This window comes from Melanotaenia boesemani, chromosome 11, assembly GCF_017639745.1.
Source record: "Melanotaenia boesemani isolate fMelBoe1 chromosome 11, fMelBoe1.pri, whole genome shotgun sequence".
Lineage (NCBI taxonomy): Eukaryota > Metazoa > Chordata > Actinopteri > Atheriniformes > Melanotaeniidae > Melanotaenia > Melanotaenia boesemani.
In genome coordinates, this window is record NC_055692.1 from 9451578 (window position 1) to 9470156 (window position 18579).

The window sequence follows — 18579 nt, forward strand, 5'->3', positions numbered from 1 at the left end:
AGGTGATAAATAGAACAAAACACACCAGGACGGATTAGAGAGAGTGAATGAGAGAAAAATAAAGAGAGAAAGAAAGTGAAGAGATATTAACCACAGAATGCTTTGAGAGTGAAAGATTGAGGAGGGGCAGAGGGAGGGATGAAGCGAGGTATACAGGGAAGGAAGGGAAGAAAGTCACAGAGGGATGGATGAAAGACTTAAGAGAGGCTTGAGGAGGCGAAGAAAAAGAAAGGATAGACTGTGAGATGAAAGAAGAGACCTGGTAAGGAAAATAAAAGAGGGAGATTAACAGGGGGATGATGTGGAAGGAGGACATCTGGTAGGGATGGGTAGAGAGGAGGAGAATGAAATGAAGAGGTATGAGAAGGGAATCATTCAGAATTAAAAAAAAAAAAAAAAGAACCTACATGAAGAAGGAACTTTCAAGTAGCTGATGATGGTTTGAGCCCGGCTTCCCCTGAGAACGGCGAAGTGTCCTCGGGCAAGCTGCTGAACCCACGTTTGCTCTGATGTGTTCATTGCTCTATGAATGTGTGTGATAGGTAAAATAGTTCAACGGTGTGCGGGGAATGTGGATTGTGTACAGTCTGCTTACCATTTGACAACACAAGGATGAGAGAGAATAGCAGAGGCATAAAATGGTAAATGATTAGGACAAAAGACACATGAAAAACGGAGGCAATTATTAGAAAAAGTGAGGACAGCAAAGGAAGGAAGGTGACGATAGACTGGACGTCAAAGGGATTTTAAAATTAATATAATGCTAAGTTAATAAAAAACAAAAAATGACGACATCCAGATGATCGGAAGATTAACAAAATGAAAGCAAAACTAAAGCCTCAAGTCAATTCATTAAAAAAAACAGCCATTTAATGTTCCCTTTCATTCACTATAATCCCCAATTCAACATTCAACTTCCTGTTCATACTGCACACAAATATATTCTGCTTTAAAAAGAAAAATTGTTAACTTTCATAAGAGCTTCTCCTGTCACTCCTTTCTCATCTCCCACCAAAGCACAACGTGGGAGGCAGAACCGTGTTGTGTGAATCAATTTTAAAAGACATTTTTTACCAAGACAGTATGTCACATATCAGAGATCAAAGAAACTCGGAGAGAAAATCAGGGCAGGGAAATTCCAAGCAAAGCAGATTGAATTTTTTAGCAAATTCCCCCTTAACTGTCACAGTAATAACTCCACTCCTTTGTTTATAATGTGCTTATGTGAACTTGAGATTAACCTCAATTTCTCTTTTTTTCTTGGTTTCTTTCTTCAATCTTTGTAGGGTGTGGTTCCAGTCAGGCATCAGCTTTCTGGCTGTAAAACCCAGCAACCTTGTCGCGTGGGAGATCAAACAGGAAATGGCACCGGGAAGCAGTTCGTTGGCAGTGATGTGTCAGAGAAAGGCCTCCTCCACTGCAGAGCGGTAGGAACGAGTCTCTTCCTGTCATCCACTAGATTCTACGCTCATTCTGTGTACAAAGTATTTGTGGGGGCATAAGGTGTCTGAAAGGTTCTTTGATTTTTCTGCTTCAAGGCCGTGAAAATGATAGTGCCCTACATTTGTTAATTAGAAATCGTATTTGTTTTTACGATGACAGCCTTTGTGAAGTAAAAAAAAAAACTGCCAGTTGGCGCATTACGCTAATCAAAACAGTGACTGATTTTGCTACGTTTTTGGTTTTCTGTTTAATTTTTATGACCAGAAACAAAAATTCGCAAAATATACTCAGTAGAAGTGATGAGCTCACAAAAAGAAAGCTTTTAAACCTTTATGACTTACAAGTAGAGATACAGAAACAGATGAAAAAGAGACACAAGGGCAAAGTCAAATATTTACAATAAAAGCAGCTGGTCCAACCTCCCAATAGATTTAATTTTAGGTTTCTAGCTTTTTTTATGGGCTGAAAAATTAAAAGTTTTTGAAGACTGTTTCAGTTTTTCTGATAACATTTATGCCTCAAATGGCTTGAAACAAAACTTAGATTGAAATGGAGCTGTCACTGAACAGTGCAACTGGTGTCTTGTTTCCATTAGTTTTGGTACCAACCTATTAATTTAAGCAAACCCACCATACTCAGATTAACATAAAGTAAAATTAAATTAAAATCATCCATGTTACATGTGCTTTGTAGCTCTGTAGCAAGTCCATTCCATCGTCCATCATCTTGTGGCTACGGTCACTTCCGATGCTTAACTAATAAATTTTCTTTAGTTAATTATCTCATTTGTCAAGTATTAGTAACATCAATAGAATATATATTAACCAGTGGTCAGGAGTTAATAACACATATCCACAGGTTAAATATATATTTTTTATCTATGTCATCAGATTCATTCTGATAAAAAATCCAAAACCTAGAAAATGATAAATAAATATATAATAGAAAGCAAAACTTTTGCCACAGAGTTCATACATATGTTCATTCTATACAAACTTCCCACAGGAACTTTGTAGAACAATACATGCATTCAATACACACGCACATACATACACAGGTAGAGCTGATAATGGCCTTCTATGTAGTCGGTGGTATGTGCCTGGAAATAGGTAACACACTGAAAATACCAACAATGGAGCACAGGCAAGTCTTTTTTCATTTTTTATTTATTTGCTAATGAATTTCTCATTTTAAACATATACAGAACTGTTGGTATGCAAACTATTACTCACAGTGCTCACTGTAAGTAGGATGTAAAAGCTCACTACAGTGAGAAAAAATGTCCTAGAAAAAAGAAGAAAAACAAGAAAACAGTATTAACTCTATGTCAGAGACTAGATCAAGTCTTGCAGCTTAATTCAAGCTCCAAGGACCACTGTCAAGTCATCTGACACAGATCTGCATTTCAAGACTGACAGCACAGTGGGCTTTATTATGGTTACTGTCACGTAACTGTCACACTTTAGAGGGGAAAAGAAACAATTCAGTGTGTCTCTGAAATGTTGACAGATGTTTTTCAGTGCTTGCTTTAAACTGTAAAGATTACATTTCAGTAACACTGTAACTACATAATGTAAGTGAAGTGTTCCTACTATCTTTTAACACATTATAATAGCCTGATTATTCACCTTTATTGACCATACCAGCAAATGAGAAAGTCATTACATTCATAAATAGATATAATGCATATATTCCTAAATATTCTGCTCTATCTTACAGATACACTCATTCACATTTCATCATACTAATGTCTCTTTGCTTGCCTCCTTTGCGTCACATCCTCACATCTTGACTTCTCTTAGCAAGGATGTAAGAGTCAGTGATGCAAGGAAAAGATGTAAAAATGGATACAAAAAAGGTCTTGTTTCCTTTGTAAAAGTTCCTTTATCTAAAGTTAGAGCAAATGTGTGTTACACGAAGAAACACAAGATTTATGTATCGCTCTATTTCAAGAAATACATAGCCTATACATAGGAAACGCCAATCTGTGTATAATTTGTTTATTCTTTTATAAAGGAAACAAAAGATGAAATGGACAAAATGCAATATTTCCTTGTTTTTGTTTTATCTAAAAAAAAAAGATAGAAATGAATGATACACTGATTTACACCTAGCCTTCTCAAGGTGAATTCTTCTAGATCCCTCCTCTTTCTTTGCTGCTTGTTGTCTCAAAGTGCATTTGAGTGCTTGAAAGATCATTGATCAAGAGAATGAAGGATTACCTGGATTTTCAGAAGCTGGATGCAAAGATGCATAGAATAAAATACTGGGGATGCTGGTGGATCAGTTAGACTTGTGTTAGTTACAAAAAAAAAAAGGTTGACCAGGAAATGTGGCGTCTCTTCTCCGGTTCTGTTTATCTATTGTCTTTATTGTTTCTGTTCTTACAAACTTCTTGGATCACAAGAGGTTTGGAAGATGAGACACAACAGTTCTTGTTCACTGCTTCTAGCTGCATATTTTTGTCTTGACTCACTGTTTCTCTTTTATATTCTCCTTTCCTTCTCTTCTTCTTTTCTTTTTTTCATCTTCATCTGTTGGTTAAGAGCAGTAGTGATGAATGACTTTTCAGTACATGAAGCTATTATTGCGAGGCCACAGCTCAATTAGCACCACTTAGCTAGCCGTTAGCCACGTCCATCCTTGACTGATAGAGTATGTGAGAAATTATGCCTAATGCTGCTGAAATGCTGTCTGTGATTACTTTATAATGTTTATGTTTATATACAGAGATGAAAGGTCAGCTTCAAATTATAAAATGATGGTTATAGGATTCTCAAAGACATTCACAGAGTGTTCACATGTACAAGCTCAAACTCACACTTCCATTTTCACAGTAGTTCTGTTAAAAAAAGAGTTGCCTCAAAGCTCAGATTACGATTTAACAAACATAAATATATACAATGCAAATGTCTTCATGTATGCACATGTATAAATGCACACGCCTGTATGAACATGAGTGATACATGCACAGGACTGATTCAAAGGGGTAATTCAGTTTTACATCTGAGATAAAACAGCAGTGAGGACTGTAGGAGGGAATGAAGCAGACAGTTTTACTCTAGGGAAGACACGCACTATGTAGACTGTTGCCAACATACAACAGGCAGAATCACAAGCTTTTTTTCTGTGACTGTGTGGGTGGGATGACTAATTAAAGGAGCTGTATTAATCTCTAATTAGATATTTCTGGTTGGGACACTAAATTGTGAATCTGTTTTACCATAAAGGAACAGGTGGGGATGTCCTTTCACAATTATTTGTGTGATTCATTGTTGACTTTTGTAATTCTTTGATTTAATGTGATCTGACATGATGCATAGTTCAGTTAATTTGTAAAAACAAAATATATTGTAAATGGATGCAAAAATTAGAATTGGAGGGCAAGCTTTTCTGTGTATGGGGGGCAATTCCTCTTCCGGCTCTCAACCGAGGCAGACGCTTTTCTTCTCCCTCCCTCCCACTCTGACCTGCTACTGTCCTGTCATCTCTCTCTGAGCCTCTCTCTGCATTTCCTTCCAAAAACTAAATCTTGAGATATGGATTTGATCAGCTGGTCCCTAAATGCAATCGACCAAATTTATTCGAACCGGAAAACAGGCGTGGGGGAGCCTGCTTGCCCAGGCGGAACGTTTTCGGCTGGATATGTGATGGATTCCTGGGGAGCGTGGAAAGTCATGTGTCTGTCGATTCTTTCTGTCGAGGACGCTGAGGACATCTATACATTCGGTTTCATGATAACTGGGTTTCTGCTGTTTGGAGCGGGCGGTTTCCTGGCATATCGCAAAATTCGGACACTGTCGGCAGTCACTGGCAAGCTGCCGGATTTCTGTGCTGGTGTGTGCCGAGCTACGAACAATCAGGCTGTGGCGGTACAGGAGCTGAATCGTAAACTGGAGGCTATTCCAGTTCTGGATGGCAAACTGGTTGCGATTTCTGGGCTTGTACGTGAGGTGGTCACCAACTTGGAGAAGTTGTCAGCTAATTCGGAGGATTAGAGTCGCCAGTGGGACCACTGAGAGACTCAAGGCAGACGAAACAGCTCTGGCCTGAACCAAAACAAATGCACACACACGCACCACACTCGCACCACACTCAAGTACACCACTACAGATACACCTCCCCGTTATTCACTGCCTTGCTGTCCTTCCACCTCCCTCCACTCCCGGGCAGTGGGTTCATTGGACGCGCTCTGAGAATGCAGCTGCGTCTGCACTTGCTGCGATGGGAGACCCCTCTCCTCCCCCGCCACGTGTTTCTGATGTTGTGATTGTCTGAGTTATGTTCTGTATGTACTGAGGAGTGTTTTTGTATCTCAATAATGGGCCCTTAGGCCCAGTGTGGAGATGCCTTTTTTATCCTCTCCAGCTACATCTTACTCCCCTAATGTTACCTTTCACCTATATCTAAGACAAGGAGCGCTGTAGAAATGGCTGCTCCGTCAGTATGCCTGTTCTGTTTGTGTCATATGTTGTTTTGTCTAGTCTTGGATGGGTTGTACTGAAAACATGAATTTCCCTGCAAAGGGATTAATAAAGTATTTTTCATTATTTTTCATTTCATTTTTCATTTCATTTCATTCATTTCATTTCATATTTGTGACTGTGTTCATTTTTAGATGTGTGTGTGATGTGTGCTTCCATATTTAATCCCTTAACACATAAACTCACTGGCCACAACACAAATAGCTAATAATACAATCACATTGTAGCAACTCAATGTATTTAGGCATGTAGACATGGTTGCGAGAATGGTCTGAAAAAAAAAAAAAAACCCCCAGTGAACAGCAGTTGTTCGCATGGAAATGTCAGAGAAGAATGGTCAGACTGGTTGGAGATTATAGAAAGATATCAGCAATTCAAAGAACCACCCATTATAACCAGTATATGCAGAATAGCATCTCTGAACACACAACATGTCCAACCTAGAAGCAGAAGCAATGGCAGAAGCATAGACTGTATATAAAAGATGGACAGAGCCACCGTGACGTTACTCGTGGGTTTCTGAAGAGCAAAAGTGAAGCTCATTGGGCGGTTCCTTCCATCGCCATCTCGGCAGCGTCACGCCTGCCATCACTCCTGGAAAATACAAAAATGGGCAAAGTAGCAAAGCTGGGAGGGGGGCTGGGAGCGTGGGGGTGGATGATTGACGTCTATCAAACGCCGAGCTGCCTGTAGCGAAGAGCTAACTGAGCCAACTCGGATCTAATGTAAGCTAACTGGCTAATGAAGGTAGGTGGGCTAAAGCTAAGACACAGAGTGTGTCTCAAACCGCACACTTACATGAGTGCACTGGAAGGTAGTGCGTAGTGCGCACTAAGCACTACCTTCTGTAGTGCACACTATCGTGGGTAAGTCCTGATCCAAATTGAGCACTAACGTTTTGCACTTACCGGTAGTGACGTACCAGCTTAGCAGCGCCGCTCCGTTAATATACCTTTTTTTTTTCTTCCAAAATCCAAATTCACGTCAACATACGTGTTTGCATGTCATACTTTTATGCTACTAAATTACTTTTAAAAGGCCTCATTAGTGAAACAAAGAACCGTGGCCTCCACTGTATTTATCTCAGTTGATAACAATAGAAACCATCAGCACACGCATGTCTCCCCCATACTTGTTAGTATAAAGTACAATTTTAAACACTGAAAAACAGCTTTTAAATAAGCAAAGATTTCTTAACTGAATTAAAGTACGTTACATTATACTTCTGTTTTATTGGTGTTTACACTGATACCGTTCACGTCTGGCAACAGGAAACCGATTATACTAGAAATCATCATTTAAAATATGAAATGCAGTAATGAAGACGCTAAAACAGGGATGCAGAAAACATTTTATTTAAAAATTTTAATTAAATCATTTCTCTCTTGCCGCCTCCTCTTCTCCACAGCAGCGTCCAAGCCCGCAGGTAGTAAATGCCTCAGTGCCACTGCTGGCTCGGTAGTTTGATGCCACAGTGACCTACGGTGAACACAGAATGGAAGTTTATATAAAAGCAAACATTATTATGTACTTTATGGGTACTTTGTACATCACTTTAGATAAGCGTCTGCAATCAGCTACAACTTCGTCAGCGGCACCATGGAAACGGGCCGGTTCTCTAAACCAGCGGTGTTTCCTAATCAGTTTTCAGATCAAGGACCATTTCGTTTACACCAGAGACCATGCAGTGCTTAATTTGGAGGTTCAGCAATCATGAATAAACATACGAAACCTATAGCATTAATCTTTTTTAACACTTATAGCCCATCTACATCCACGAAATCGGCTATAAAACTGCTAACATTTACGTTGCTAACTCTACTGCAGCCTCCCAGAAATGATCAGATCCATAACTGTCATCAGGGATAGACGAGATACGAAGCATGCTGCAGTTTATATTAGAATTTTGATCAAATATCTTCATACTTACAACAGTAGAAAACAGCCTCCGCCTGCATCGGTATCGCTGAGTCAGTGGCTGCCAGCTCTGAAAAACTGGTTGAAAGTCCCTCCCCTTCGGCTACGTCAGCAAGATGGCGTCCGTTTAGTGCGTGTAGTGTCCATCGTTCCGCACTAGATTTTCGGCCGAGTTTAGGGCAGCATCCGGGTACTTTCAGTGCAGAGTTTTTACTGAAATTTCTGTGTCAGCGCACTAAGCACTTAAATGTAGTGTCCGAAGTATAGAAGTGCGCGGTTTGGGACACACCCACACTGTTAGCTGGCTAAAAACCGCATTTGTGCTACACTCTCCCTTCCTGCCGCGGATATTGGATACATATCAGTCAAAAGGACACACCCCTAATTATGCAGAATTTCAAGAAGCAAACACATCCAAACAGATGACTTAGAAAAAAAATCACCCTCCTCATGGGGGTGTCTATGGTGTTACATCCCCAGGCCCTCCGGCCTGAGAATGTAGGTGAAAACATGAATGAATGCTGATTGCCTGTAACTGGATCCAGCTGGAGAGACCCGCCTGTCATGCGGAGGATTGGCCTGCGTCAGTCTCCTCTGGATTCCTTCGCGCCGCCCACTCCAGGGATTGGACAGCACGCACCGCACCTCCACCGGCGCGGCCCAATCAAGATGCTGCAGGAGCTTTAAGATGGAGCTGTCACCGTAAATCGGGGCAGCTGTGATTCATGGGACTCACAGTGTGCCAACCTGGGATTGTGCTAGATGCTGGTCTGTCTTTTGGTCTTGTGGTAAACCCGTGGTGTGGTGTGATAAGCTTTAAGGCTCCCTTGATTTCGGTTTGGTTGCACGATTGTGCTAGTTTGTTAAGAGTTGAGAAAAGACACTCCTCTTTTGTAAGTAATTTGAGTTTGTATAGAAGATTTTGGTTTCTGTTTAGAAGAGCTTTTGTTTGTTAGTTTTCTAGGAAATCTTTTGTTTGTTCTGTGAAATCCTCGTTAAAGAGTTGAAGTTTGCTTTCTGATTGTTTGTTTGATTATTGGTAATTTACCTAATTAAGGACACCTTTTGTTTGTTTCATTATCACCAGATAGGATATAACCTGAAATAGGACACCCTTTGTTTGTATTTGTTTGGTTGAACCCAGTTTTGTATAATAAATAATTATTCTTTATTTATATCCTCCCTTTGGTCTGGTTCGTTCGTTTTGTTATCGTCCCTGATCCCCTAGATCTGAGAAGGGGACGTAACAAAGTGGGGGCTCGTCCGGGAGAATTCTTTGTTGGGAAGGTCTTTTCTCAATTAAGTAGTGGTAAAAGTATCTGCATTGTAGAAGACGAAAGGCCACGTCATTCTACATGGCGTCGTTTGACCTGGAGGCGTTCCGTGCGGAACCTACTCTGGCTCAAATCGATCTGTGTAGAAAAGATGATCTGGCATTGATCGCTGACTCTTATGACATCCTCTTACCTAAACAGATGTTGAAGAAGGACATGAAGGCGATTGTTATCACGGGTCTAGTGGAAAGACGTGTCCTGTGCAACGCTTTGTCTGAAGCTATGGGCATTCCGGATGCATTGCCTGTGCTGGCAGGTCCGCTGGAAGAGGCGGGACCTAGTGGCTCTGGGCTTGATGGACAGCTGAAATCAGCTGGAGATGAGGGCGAGGCACTAGAGGAAGATATCGGGGAAGCGACACCTGTTACACTTCCTAAGTTTGATCCGCTCCTCTCAGAAAACAGCTCAGAAATCTCCCGAGTTGATGCTCAGTGGAGAGTAAAATTAGCCAGGTTGCAAATGGAAGCCGATGAGAGAGCTCAGCAGCGTAAAATGCAGCTTGAGGTCCGAAGGATGGAAATCGAGGCTGACACACAGGTGCGTCTACGGCGTTTGGAGCTGGAAGCATCCAACCCGTCCCTGACTCGTTCGTCTGATGGCCTAGGAAGGCATCAGAGTGAATCGCCTTCGTCTTGTCCCTTTGATATCACTAAATTTATACCGTTTGTTCCAACGTTTGAGGATGGAGATGTAGACTGTTATTTTGCAGCGTTTGAAAGGATAGCGCTCACGTTAAAGTGGCCTAAAGACTGGTGGTCATTACTTGTCCAATGCAGATTAAAGGGAAAAGCACAAGAGGTAGTAGCAGCGCTCCCTCTTTTAAACAGCCAGCATTATGACACTGTGAAGGCGGCGGTACTGAAAGCCTATGAGCTGGTGCCAGAAGCCTATAGACAAAGATTCAGAAAATACAAAAAGGAACAATCCCAGAGTTTTGTAGAGTTTGCTCGTGAGAAGAGTAATCTCTTTGATCGTTGGTGTGCTTCAAGTAAGGTGAACACCTTTGAAACCGTAAGAGAATTAATCCTATTAGAGGAATTCAAAAAGCAACTTCCAGAGGACGTTGTTGTCCATCTGAACGAACAACGTGTAACAACGTTGTCCGCTGCTGCAGTGATTGCAGACGCACCGAATCTGAGAAGGGGACGTAACAATGGGGACATGCTCTGTTTTGGAGCCAGCCCCTAGCAGATGAGGGGTGAACTGCAATTTTTTGCTCTTCCACATAGGCTTCACATTTCACCACTGGAGGTTGCCCCTTGGGCAGAAGACAACATTGGGTCTACTCCAAGTCAGCTAAGTAATGAGTAACTAATAGTAACTAATGAGTAAGTGAGGCTTACAGTAATTGGGCAATAAAAGATGGAAAAATATTTTCTGTCCTGATGACTCTTGATGTTGGCTGTGAGATTCGTTTAGTAGGGTCAAAACTTGGTTTTAACAACATGGAAGCATGGATTCAGACTGGTGATGGTATAATTGTGCAGTGATATGTTTTTTGCCACACTTGGGGATCCTTAATGCCAAGTGAACCTAATTTAACATCACAGCCTACCTATGTATTGCTGCTGACCATTTCTGTCCCTTTATGAGCACAGTGTAGCATCTTCTGATGGCTAGTTTCCAGCAGGAAGCAGCTATCATTTCAAACAGGTTTCTTGAACATGTCAATGAATTTATTGTACTTTAATGGCCTCCACAGTCACCAAATCTCAATCTAACAGAGCAGCTTTTGGTGGAATGGAAAATTCTCATCATGGATGTGCAGCCGACAAATCTGCTGCATCTGTGTGATGCCATCATGTCAATATGGAGCAAAATCTTGGAGGAATGTTTCCAACACCTTGTTAAATTTATGCCACAAAAAATTAAGGCAGTTTTGAAGGACAAATGATCCAACATGGTACCTAATAAAGTGGCCAGTGAGTGTATATTCCCAAGCTGAACCCACTGCTGATCATGATCAATGGAACTTCGGTTCCACCTTAAAATTTTCCAGGAAATGTAATTTGTTTTTTCTTGAAAGCTCTTTATCTTTTTTTTTTTATTGCTCATTGCTTTTGTTTTATTACTCATGGTTTGTGCATTTCTTTTTATGTGATGTTTCTGATACTATTTAGCTGTAATTACACACTATCGTCACACTTAGTTTTTGACACTATTTAATTCAGCCTTACTACCCATATGTATCTGTATACCAGTGCTAAAAAATTAAATATAATGAGATTTTTGGATGCGCATGTGTGCCTCCTCTCCTTAAAAGCCTGCCACTGAGGCACCCTTAGGAGATCTGCCTTTCAAGTTATTTGTTTTTTTTTTTACCCATGTTCACAGAATTTAAAAATCAGAAAGTATATCATAGCATGGTAAGGTTCACATGGCAGATCTAATATGATCATGTCTGATCAAACTAAATAAAAGAATTAAAAAAAAATAATAACAATAAATCAGTTTACACAAATAATTCTGAAAATTATTGATTGGAAACTATAATCGAATAAATAAATACAGAAATGGCTTAATTAATAAAGTTATATGCCAATAAATTATACAAAAAAATATTGAAAAAAATTTTTTTTTCACCAAGAAACAATCAAATCAAACAAAACTTTATTTATAAAACGCTTTTCGTGCCAAAGGCAACACAAAGTGCTTTACATTATAAAAAAAGCAATTCATCATATTAAAAATAAAACAAGCCTTTACATACATCAAAATAGATAACATAGCAATTTAAAAAGCTAAAAAATTAAATGAATAAGCACTCAGTAACGTCCTTCCACACACAGTTGCACGCACACACATGTATGCTCAAAAACAAAGCAGTCAAATATCACAGGGATCTGTCCATACTAGGCGCCAGTCCACCCATGTCCACAGAGGCCGCCGCCATAGCAACCACCAAGATCAGGTTGCCACACCAGAGCCCTAAGGTTGCAGTGCAGGACCCCAGATACCCAGACAATGGCAATCACCGTGGCAACAACCCCCAGACCAAGCAGGCAAAACCCCCAGCATGAAGGATCCCTATGAGGAAAAACAATGGAGTTAAAACAAAGATTAAATAACCTTTAGACGAATAATCAATGTGACATAAATGTATATTTTTATTTTCATTTTCAACTGTTTTATTTTAACTTTATATTAATAGTCATATTTATTAAATTTCTCATGTAATTTTCTGTTTATTCTTTTTTCTTTTATTTTTTTGCCTCCTTTATTGTTATGCCTGTAATTACCTTTCCCACATTAGGACCTGCTGAAAGAACTACAACTCAAATCTGGCCTGAAATATTTCACAGAAGTAGATTAAACAATAAACAATTTGTGATTTGTGAAACCTTTACTATATTTGTACAAATACAACGAAGTTAATTCTTAGAAAATATAGGAAAATAGCATAAGCAATAACAATAATTAAAAGAATTTAAAAAAAAAAGAAAGCACCAAATAAATTAATTAATTAAACTGAAAATGACATGGAAAATTAAATTTTAAAGGGGTAATATTACAAAATTAAATTAAAACAGTAAAAAGTGACAATAGAAATTTACATTTTTTTTTTTAATGAAAAAACTATTTGTCAGTATTTTGTATAATTTATTGACATATGAATTTGCTCATTGAGCCATTTTTATATTTCAGTATTTAAATTTGATTTTGACAGTTTCAGTCTTCCACAGTAAACATCCCCACCCATTGATATTTGGTGAAGCAGAGTTACAATTTAGTGGCCCAACCAGAAATATCTCATCAGAGATTAATACAGATCAGCATGCATTATTTCTAAATCTGGTCTTTTGCTGTTTTTATGTAGATCTGACCTTGTTGAGTTGTCAGTTGTTATTAAAGCTATTACCCATTTTCATAGCATCTCTGGAGTATTGTCTCATTTGTAAGATTTGTCTCTTCATTCTGTTTATAGTTAATATGAACAAGAAGTAGATCACGCTCAGAATGACCTTAATTTTGTATGGAGGGTTGAATGAGGACAATGTGCCATAGTGTTATGATGATGACGCTACCAGAATGGGAACAATGCTCTATTTCATCATCAAGATTAGATCTATAGATTAACACTGTTAATGGTCTCCATTCAATACCAGAACTGGGGTAATGCACTGCCCACACACTTCATACAGAGATGTGCTGTTTATCTACTTTTGTAGACTTCAATGTGTGTCTGCCTAAGAGTGTGTGTGTGTGCACTTAACAGTGTTCAGGTTTTTCATCATCCTAAGCTATTTATTTGCAGACAGCTGCAGGGAAAAAGTTCCATTTAATGATTATTCAATATTTTCTGAAGCAGCTGAGCCACCTTTGGACATATTAGACCATCAATATTGTAAAATTAACTTAGTAAGTAGAAACAAAGTATTTTAAGAAAAAATAAACAACATGTTCTTTGTAATTTGGGACATTGCATCAAGATTAAACTGGATTATAGTTAAAATTACAAATGGGGATTGAAAGCAAGTTACAGTTAGTTTCCAGGAAATCTGTAAACCTTTACCATTTAAATTGAAATTGTCTTTGTCTCTTAATAGCTTAACTCATTATACATAGAACATGTATCTTTGTTCTGCCTTGTAAAAGAAATTTACTTTATTTTCCTTACATACATCTTTTACCCACTTTCATCTTGCTTAGAGTTCTGGGAGGTCTAGACACTGTCCCTGGGCTAACATGGAGCAAGACTCATATTATTCCTGTGGTTTTAGAGTGCAGTTCTGAGTACTTCACCACTACATTTTCCCTTTTATCTTCATCGAATATCAGATCAGTCATTAAGTAACCTAAACTTTTAGTGAGAACCAGTTCATAGATTTCTGAAACAATTTGGAAATTAATAAATTGAAGTTAGTGGCACATACCTGGATGGCAGTGATCATTTTTATTGTTCTTGGCCAGGGCCAGTGGTACCCTAATGGTTACAGAGGTGGGCTTGGGTCTGGAGAACCTGGGTTCAAGACCCATGGGCTGGCAACTAAGGTAAAAAAAAAAAAAAAAAAAAAAAAAACACTGTGGGCCCCTGAGCCAGGCCCTTAACCCCCAACTGCTCCCCAGGTGCTGGAATCTGGCAGCTCACTGCTCCCAGCAACTAGGCTGGGTTAAATGCAGAGAAGGAATTTCCCAGCTTGGGATTAATAAAGTATAATAAAATTGAAAATTGTCCTACATTGGTACCAATTCATTGATTCATTCAGAACCAGTTCAGATCAGTCTGTCTCATTGTGCACATGCCAATAATCAATTTCAATTAAGGCCTTGCTAAGAACTAAAATGAAGAAATTAAAGGTCCCATATTTGGCTAAATTCACTTTCTAAAGGTTTTCTAACAGTCATATGTGTTTTCATAGCTTGTGTATGGGGCCCGAGAATTAGAAAATTCGGTCTCTTCTCTCGCTTGCTCCACAAAAAGTGAGTCTGAGATCTTTCCCTTTGTGACATCATGAAGAGAAATTACCACTGCCCCTAGTGGATGTTGTCATTGACCCGCCCCCCGGCTAGCTGAGCCTGTCCTCTAAAATTACCAAGTGGGCGCCAGCGAAAGCTGGATCCTCTCCCAGAGAGGGACATGGACAGGTGCTACTCATAAACATTTAAAGGTTTAGACACAGTAAAAGCCCGTTCTCAGTGGAGCTCACTAGAGCCACTTTTGGAATGGCTGAAACTAAGGACCAAGGCTGAAATTGAGGTAATACACTTTAAAAACAATGTTGTTGGACCTCTGACACCCATATGACATTGTTGAAAAAAATGTATAATATGGGACCTTTAAGACCATTTAATTGAATAGAGGGTCTAAGTTTGATATGTCACAGGAAGTGTTATGCATGTAGATTATTTGCAGCTCATTCTTACTCCTAGGTTCCACAAATGGCTCTATTTTAGTCTGACATTTGTTTTCCTGGACAGAGATCTCTGAAGTTGTTCCTGAAACCTGCTGGAGCCAGTCTTCCAGTTCAGAGTCATGATCCTAGATGCTCTGATTACCAGTAGCAACACTGCCGCCTTTAATTTCCACATAAATTCTACTTCTTCATGATCATTCTTGTTAATGTTGCACTTGCTTTGGATTACTACATTCATCATAATTTATTCATTTACATTTGTGTCCAGCTAGTTTCCCATTACCAGGTTACCTATCTAGATCTGGAAACTCCATAGGTTAATCACTTTCTTTTCTACCACCTTCAGAGATATCGCTAATGATGATGTTGCTGCAGAATAGTGTTAATGTGTATAGGAACAATGATTCACAACCAACAACTCTTCCTTAAATATTATGATGGATGGATGGATGGATGGATGGATGGATGGATGGATGGATGCACTGTTTTTGTGATCACAAGTACAGACCAAGCCTGTCAGCTTTAATAAAATTAAATTAGGCAGCTTACCTGGGAGGGCAAGATATTTTAGTTTTGATGCAAAGTGGATCACAAATTTAAAATGCAGACAAAGGTTATAGAATCAAGTCTTACTATGTTCAGACTGGTTTAAACCCACACAAAAAGGGGAACAGAAACAGGTCCGAGGTTAAGTGTTGCACAGTTTTAGACATTTGCTTAGACAAATAGCTTAACAGTGAGCATTTATTTGAGTGCTGGCAGTCCCCTGTTGTTATACACACACACACACACACACACAAACACACACACAGACAACAGAGACATGAGGCCAAAAGTCTGCAGTCCCACTTGGCACGCTTGAGATTTAAAAACACAGCAAAAGGAAGCTTGGATAAATGGCAAGGGGTGGATGTCTGCCAGCAAGTGAATGAGAGGAGTATAAGTGAGGTTTGAAGAAACAAAATAAAAGGAAGTTCTAGAAATGTGTTGCTGCTTCTCTTTTTGGTGTCCCTGGAGAGAGAAACATGGTGTTTAATATTGAAAATGCACAATCAATTTGTTTATGCTCTTCTAGTTTCTTTTTTCTGTTCTTGCTCATCAGTTTAACTCGGACCTCAAATCACTTTGCAAAATTTATCCTAAACAACACTATACACTCAAATAAATGCTGCTGACATCCTTCTGAATTGTTGACATAAAAGTGATAAAATCTTTACAGGGTGGGTGGAGGGCAAGAGGAGGAAAGTCACAGAATCTGTAAACACAGGACCTGAGTTTGAGAAACATTTTTCTTTTCAATTCAATGGTTTACTTTACTTTCTTTTTGGTTAGGTTTATGTATCACATTTACTTAGTAAAACGTAGGACTACACCAGCATGCAAAAAGTTCATTTAGGCAACATGATGTAGTTTCTTTGAGATTTATGCTAAATTCATATAATTCTGCAGTGACACACTGATGGCAGTGGTCTTGACGAAACCTGCAGTAAATTGTTGTTGGAGAGAGATCGAGCTGTCAAACGTCCTACAGTAGTTTAGACAAAGTGTGTCAATAGTTTGTTCAGTCGAAACATGATTTAATTTAGTTGTGAAGCACCTTTTCCCATGATTCTCGTTTTGATTCATTGAGTTTGTTTTTTATTTAAGCCACATCACTTGGTCTCAGTGTTCTGCGTAAACGACCATTCTGCCTCATGCATAGGCACATCTTGAAAATGTGGAGTGATGCTAAAAACAGGCTTTTGCTCATATATTAATTTAACCTTGGCTCTAAAATATTGGGTAACTCTAAATAATGTTATGCTGTTAAAATGTTAAGTCATGCTTAAGTTCCATGAAATTGAGCATTTTTATATTTTACTACAAAGTTTCTTTTTGGAAAAAGCCCACTTTTAGTATACTGTATGAGAAGTGTATGTGTTATATTTCACCATCTCCAATACTGAGTTTAAATATATTCCAGAAGAAGAAAATAATCCAGGAGTACACCATCACACACACACACACACACACACACACGCACATACACATATACCTGGTCTGGGGGGTTCCTTCAATACTAGAGCAGAGGAGATGCCCACCCCAGTAGTAATAGTCTGTGGTTATCACCATTTTTTCCTTCCCTTTTCTCTCTCCTTTTGATTGGAGAGCACAAAATAGAGGGGACAAAGTGTGCATACATACATATCTTCAAATAACATGTTTTAGGTTGCTTTGCAGTGCCTTGAAGCATCACTGATGGCTTTCTCCCTTTTCTGCCTCTATCTTTACATTTTTTCCCTCTCATCTACTATTGCTCTATTTTCATCCTTGCATTAGATTGCTTACAGATTGACTGCTTTGTTCTCTCTGGACTTATTTTCTATTTCACTTCCTCTCACACATCTTTGCTTTGCAAGCAGTTGACAGTAAGGCACTATTTTGTGCTCATTCTACAGTTTCGGCCGAGAAGAATAATGGGTACCCAAGCGAACATTTCATTTTCCTAAAGTGTGTTCTTTTTTAGTTTTATTGGTGTGTTTGTAGATGAGAGCTGTAAAGATGCCTGACTGTTAAAGCTGATAAACATCAACAGGACTTTTTATAAGATAAATGAAGGAGGGTAAATTAAGAAAAGGCCAATATTTGTGAGCATTGACTCAAAGAGGGCAGAAAAGATGTAATGGGAAAGGGAAAGCAGAAAATATGGTGGTATGGGTGTGGGCATATTAGTCATGTTTAAAAGAAGCAGCAGGACATAATATAAGATTATCCAGTCACTACCAATTAGAAAAACTCATCCAAAATGCAAAAGTGGTGTCTAAAACAAATGCAGTACACCTTTACAGCCTCCAAAGGATTCATAGAGGATAAGAAGTTGACATGTCCTGCTTATAGCAATGCATTTGATTAATTAATCAAATATGAATGCCTCTAAATGACCAGAAGTTTTGGTAGTTTGCTGGTGTGGAGCTTCTGGCAGGAGGAATGCCATAAGAAGTAACTTTAGAGAAACAATTATTGTTTCTCATTGATTTGGGAAGGATTATAAGATTATTTCCATCCAACTGATGATGTCTGTGTTGTAAAAAGAATTTATATCTTAGTACAAATTATGATTGTTTTATCAAATTGTTTTATCTTAACCCAAACTGGAAATGAAGAAAGTGTTTTAGTAAAGGTCATGTGACTAGCAGAACACGTGCTGGTTTGACACAAAAGCCTGTGGTGTAGAGTGTTGTGCTTAACTGCACCATGCAGTTAAGTCACTGCTCTGATGTAGAAGCAGTAATATTGCCATGGTCAAAATATTTGCCGCAGTGTGTTTGTAGGAGCAATGCTTTACTGGATGCTGTTATGAGTCAGACATAACCAATGACAGGCATGACTACTTCAACAGGAAGACTTGTTGATAACAAAGTATTGTCGAGTCAGTGGCGAGGGTGTCAAGAGGCTGACCAAAATTGGGTCATTGAGCAGGATAATGATTCCAAGCACAGCAGCCCCTCTATAACCAGAATAACAGAAAAGAAAACAATCAATACATGCAATGACCCAGTCAAAGTT

At 39.0% G+C, this 18579-nt stretch overlaps 1 protein-coding gene across 1 annotated transcript in view; it reads left to right on the plus strand.

Moving 5' to 3' along the window:
* si:dkey-215k6.1 (transmembrane protein 132C) overlaps window positions 1–18579 on the plus strand; it is a 261090-nt gene that overhangs the window by 138817 nt on the left and 103694 nt on the right. Inside the window, exon 4 of the mRNA XM_041999349.1 lies at window positions 1287–1427. Within this exon, the coding sequence (XP_041855283.1) occupies window positions 1287–1427 (141 nt within the window). The remainder of the gene's footprint in view (window positions 1–1286; window positions 1428–18579) is intronic.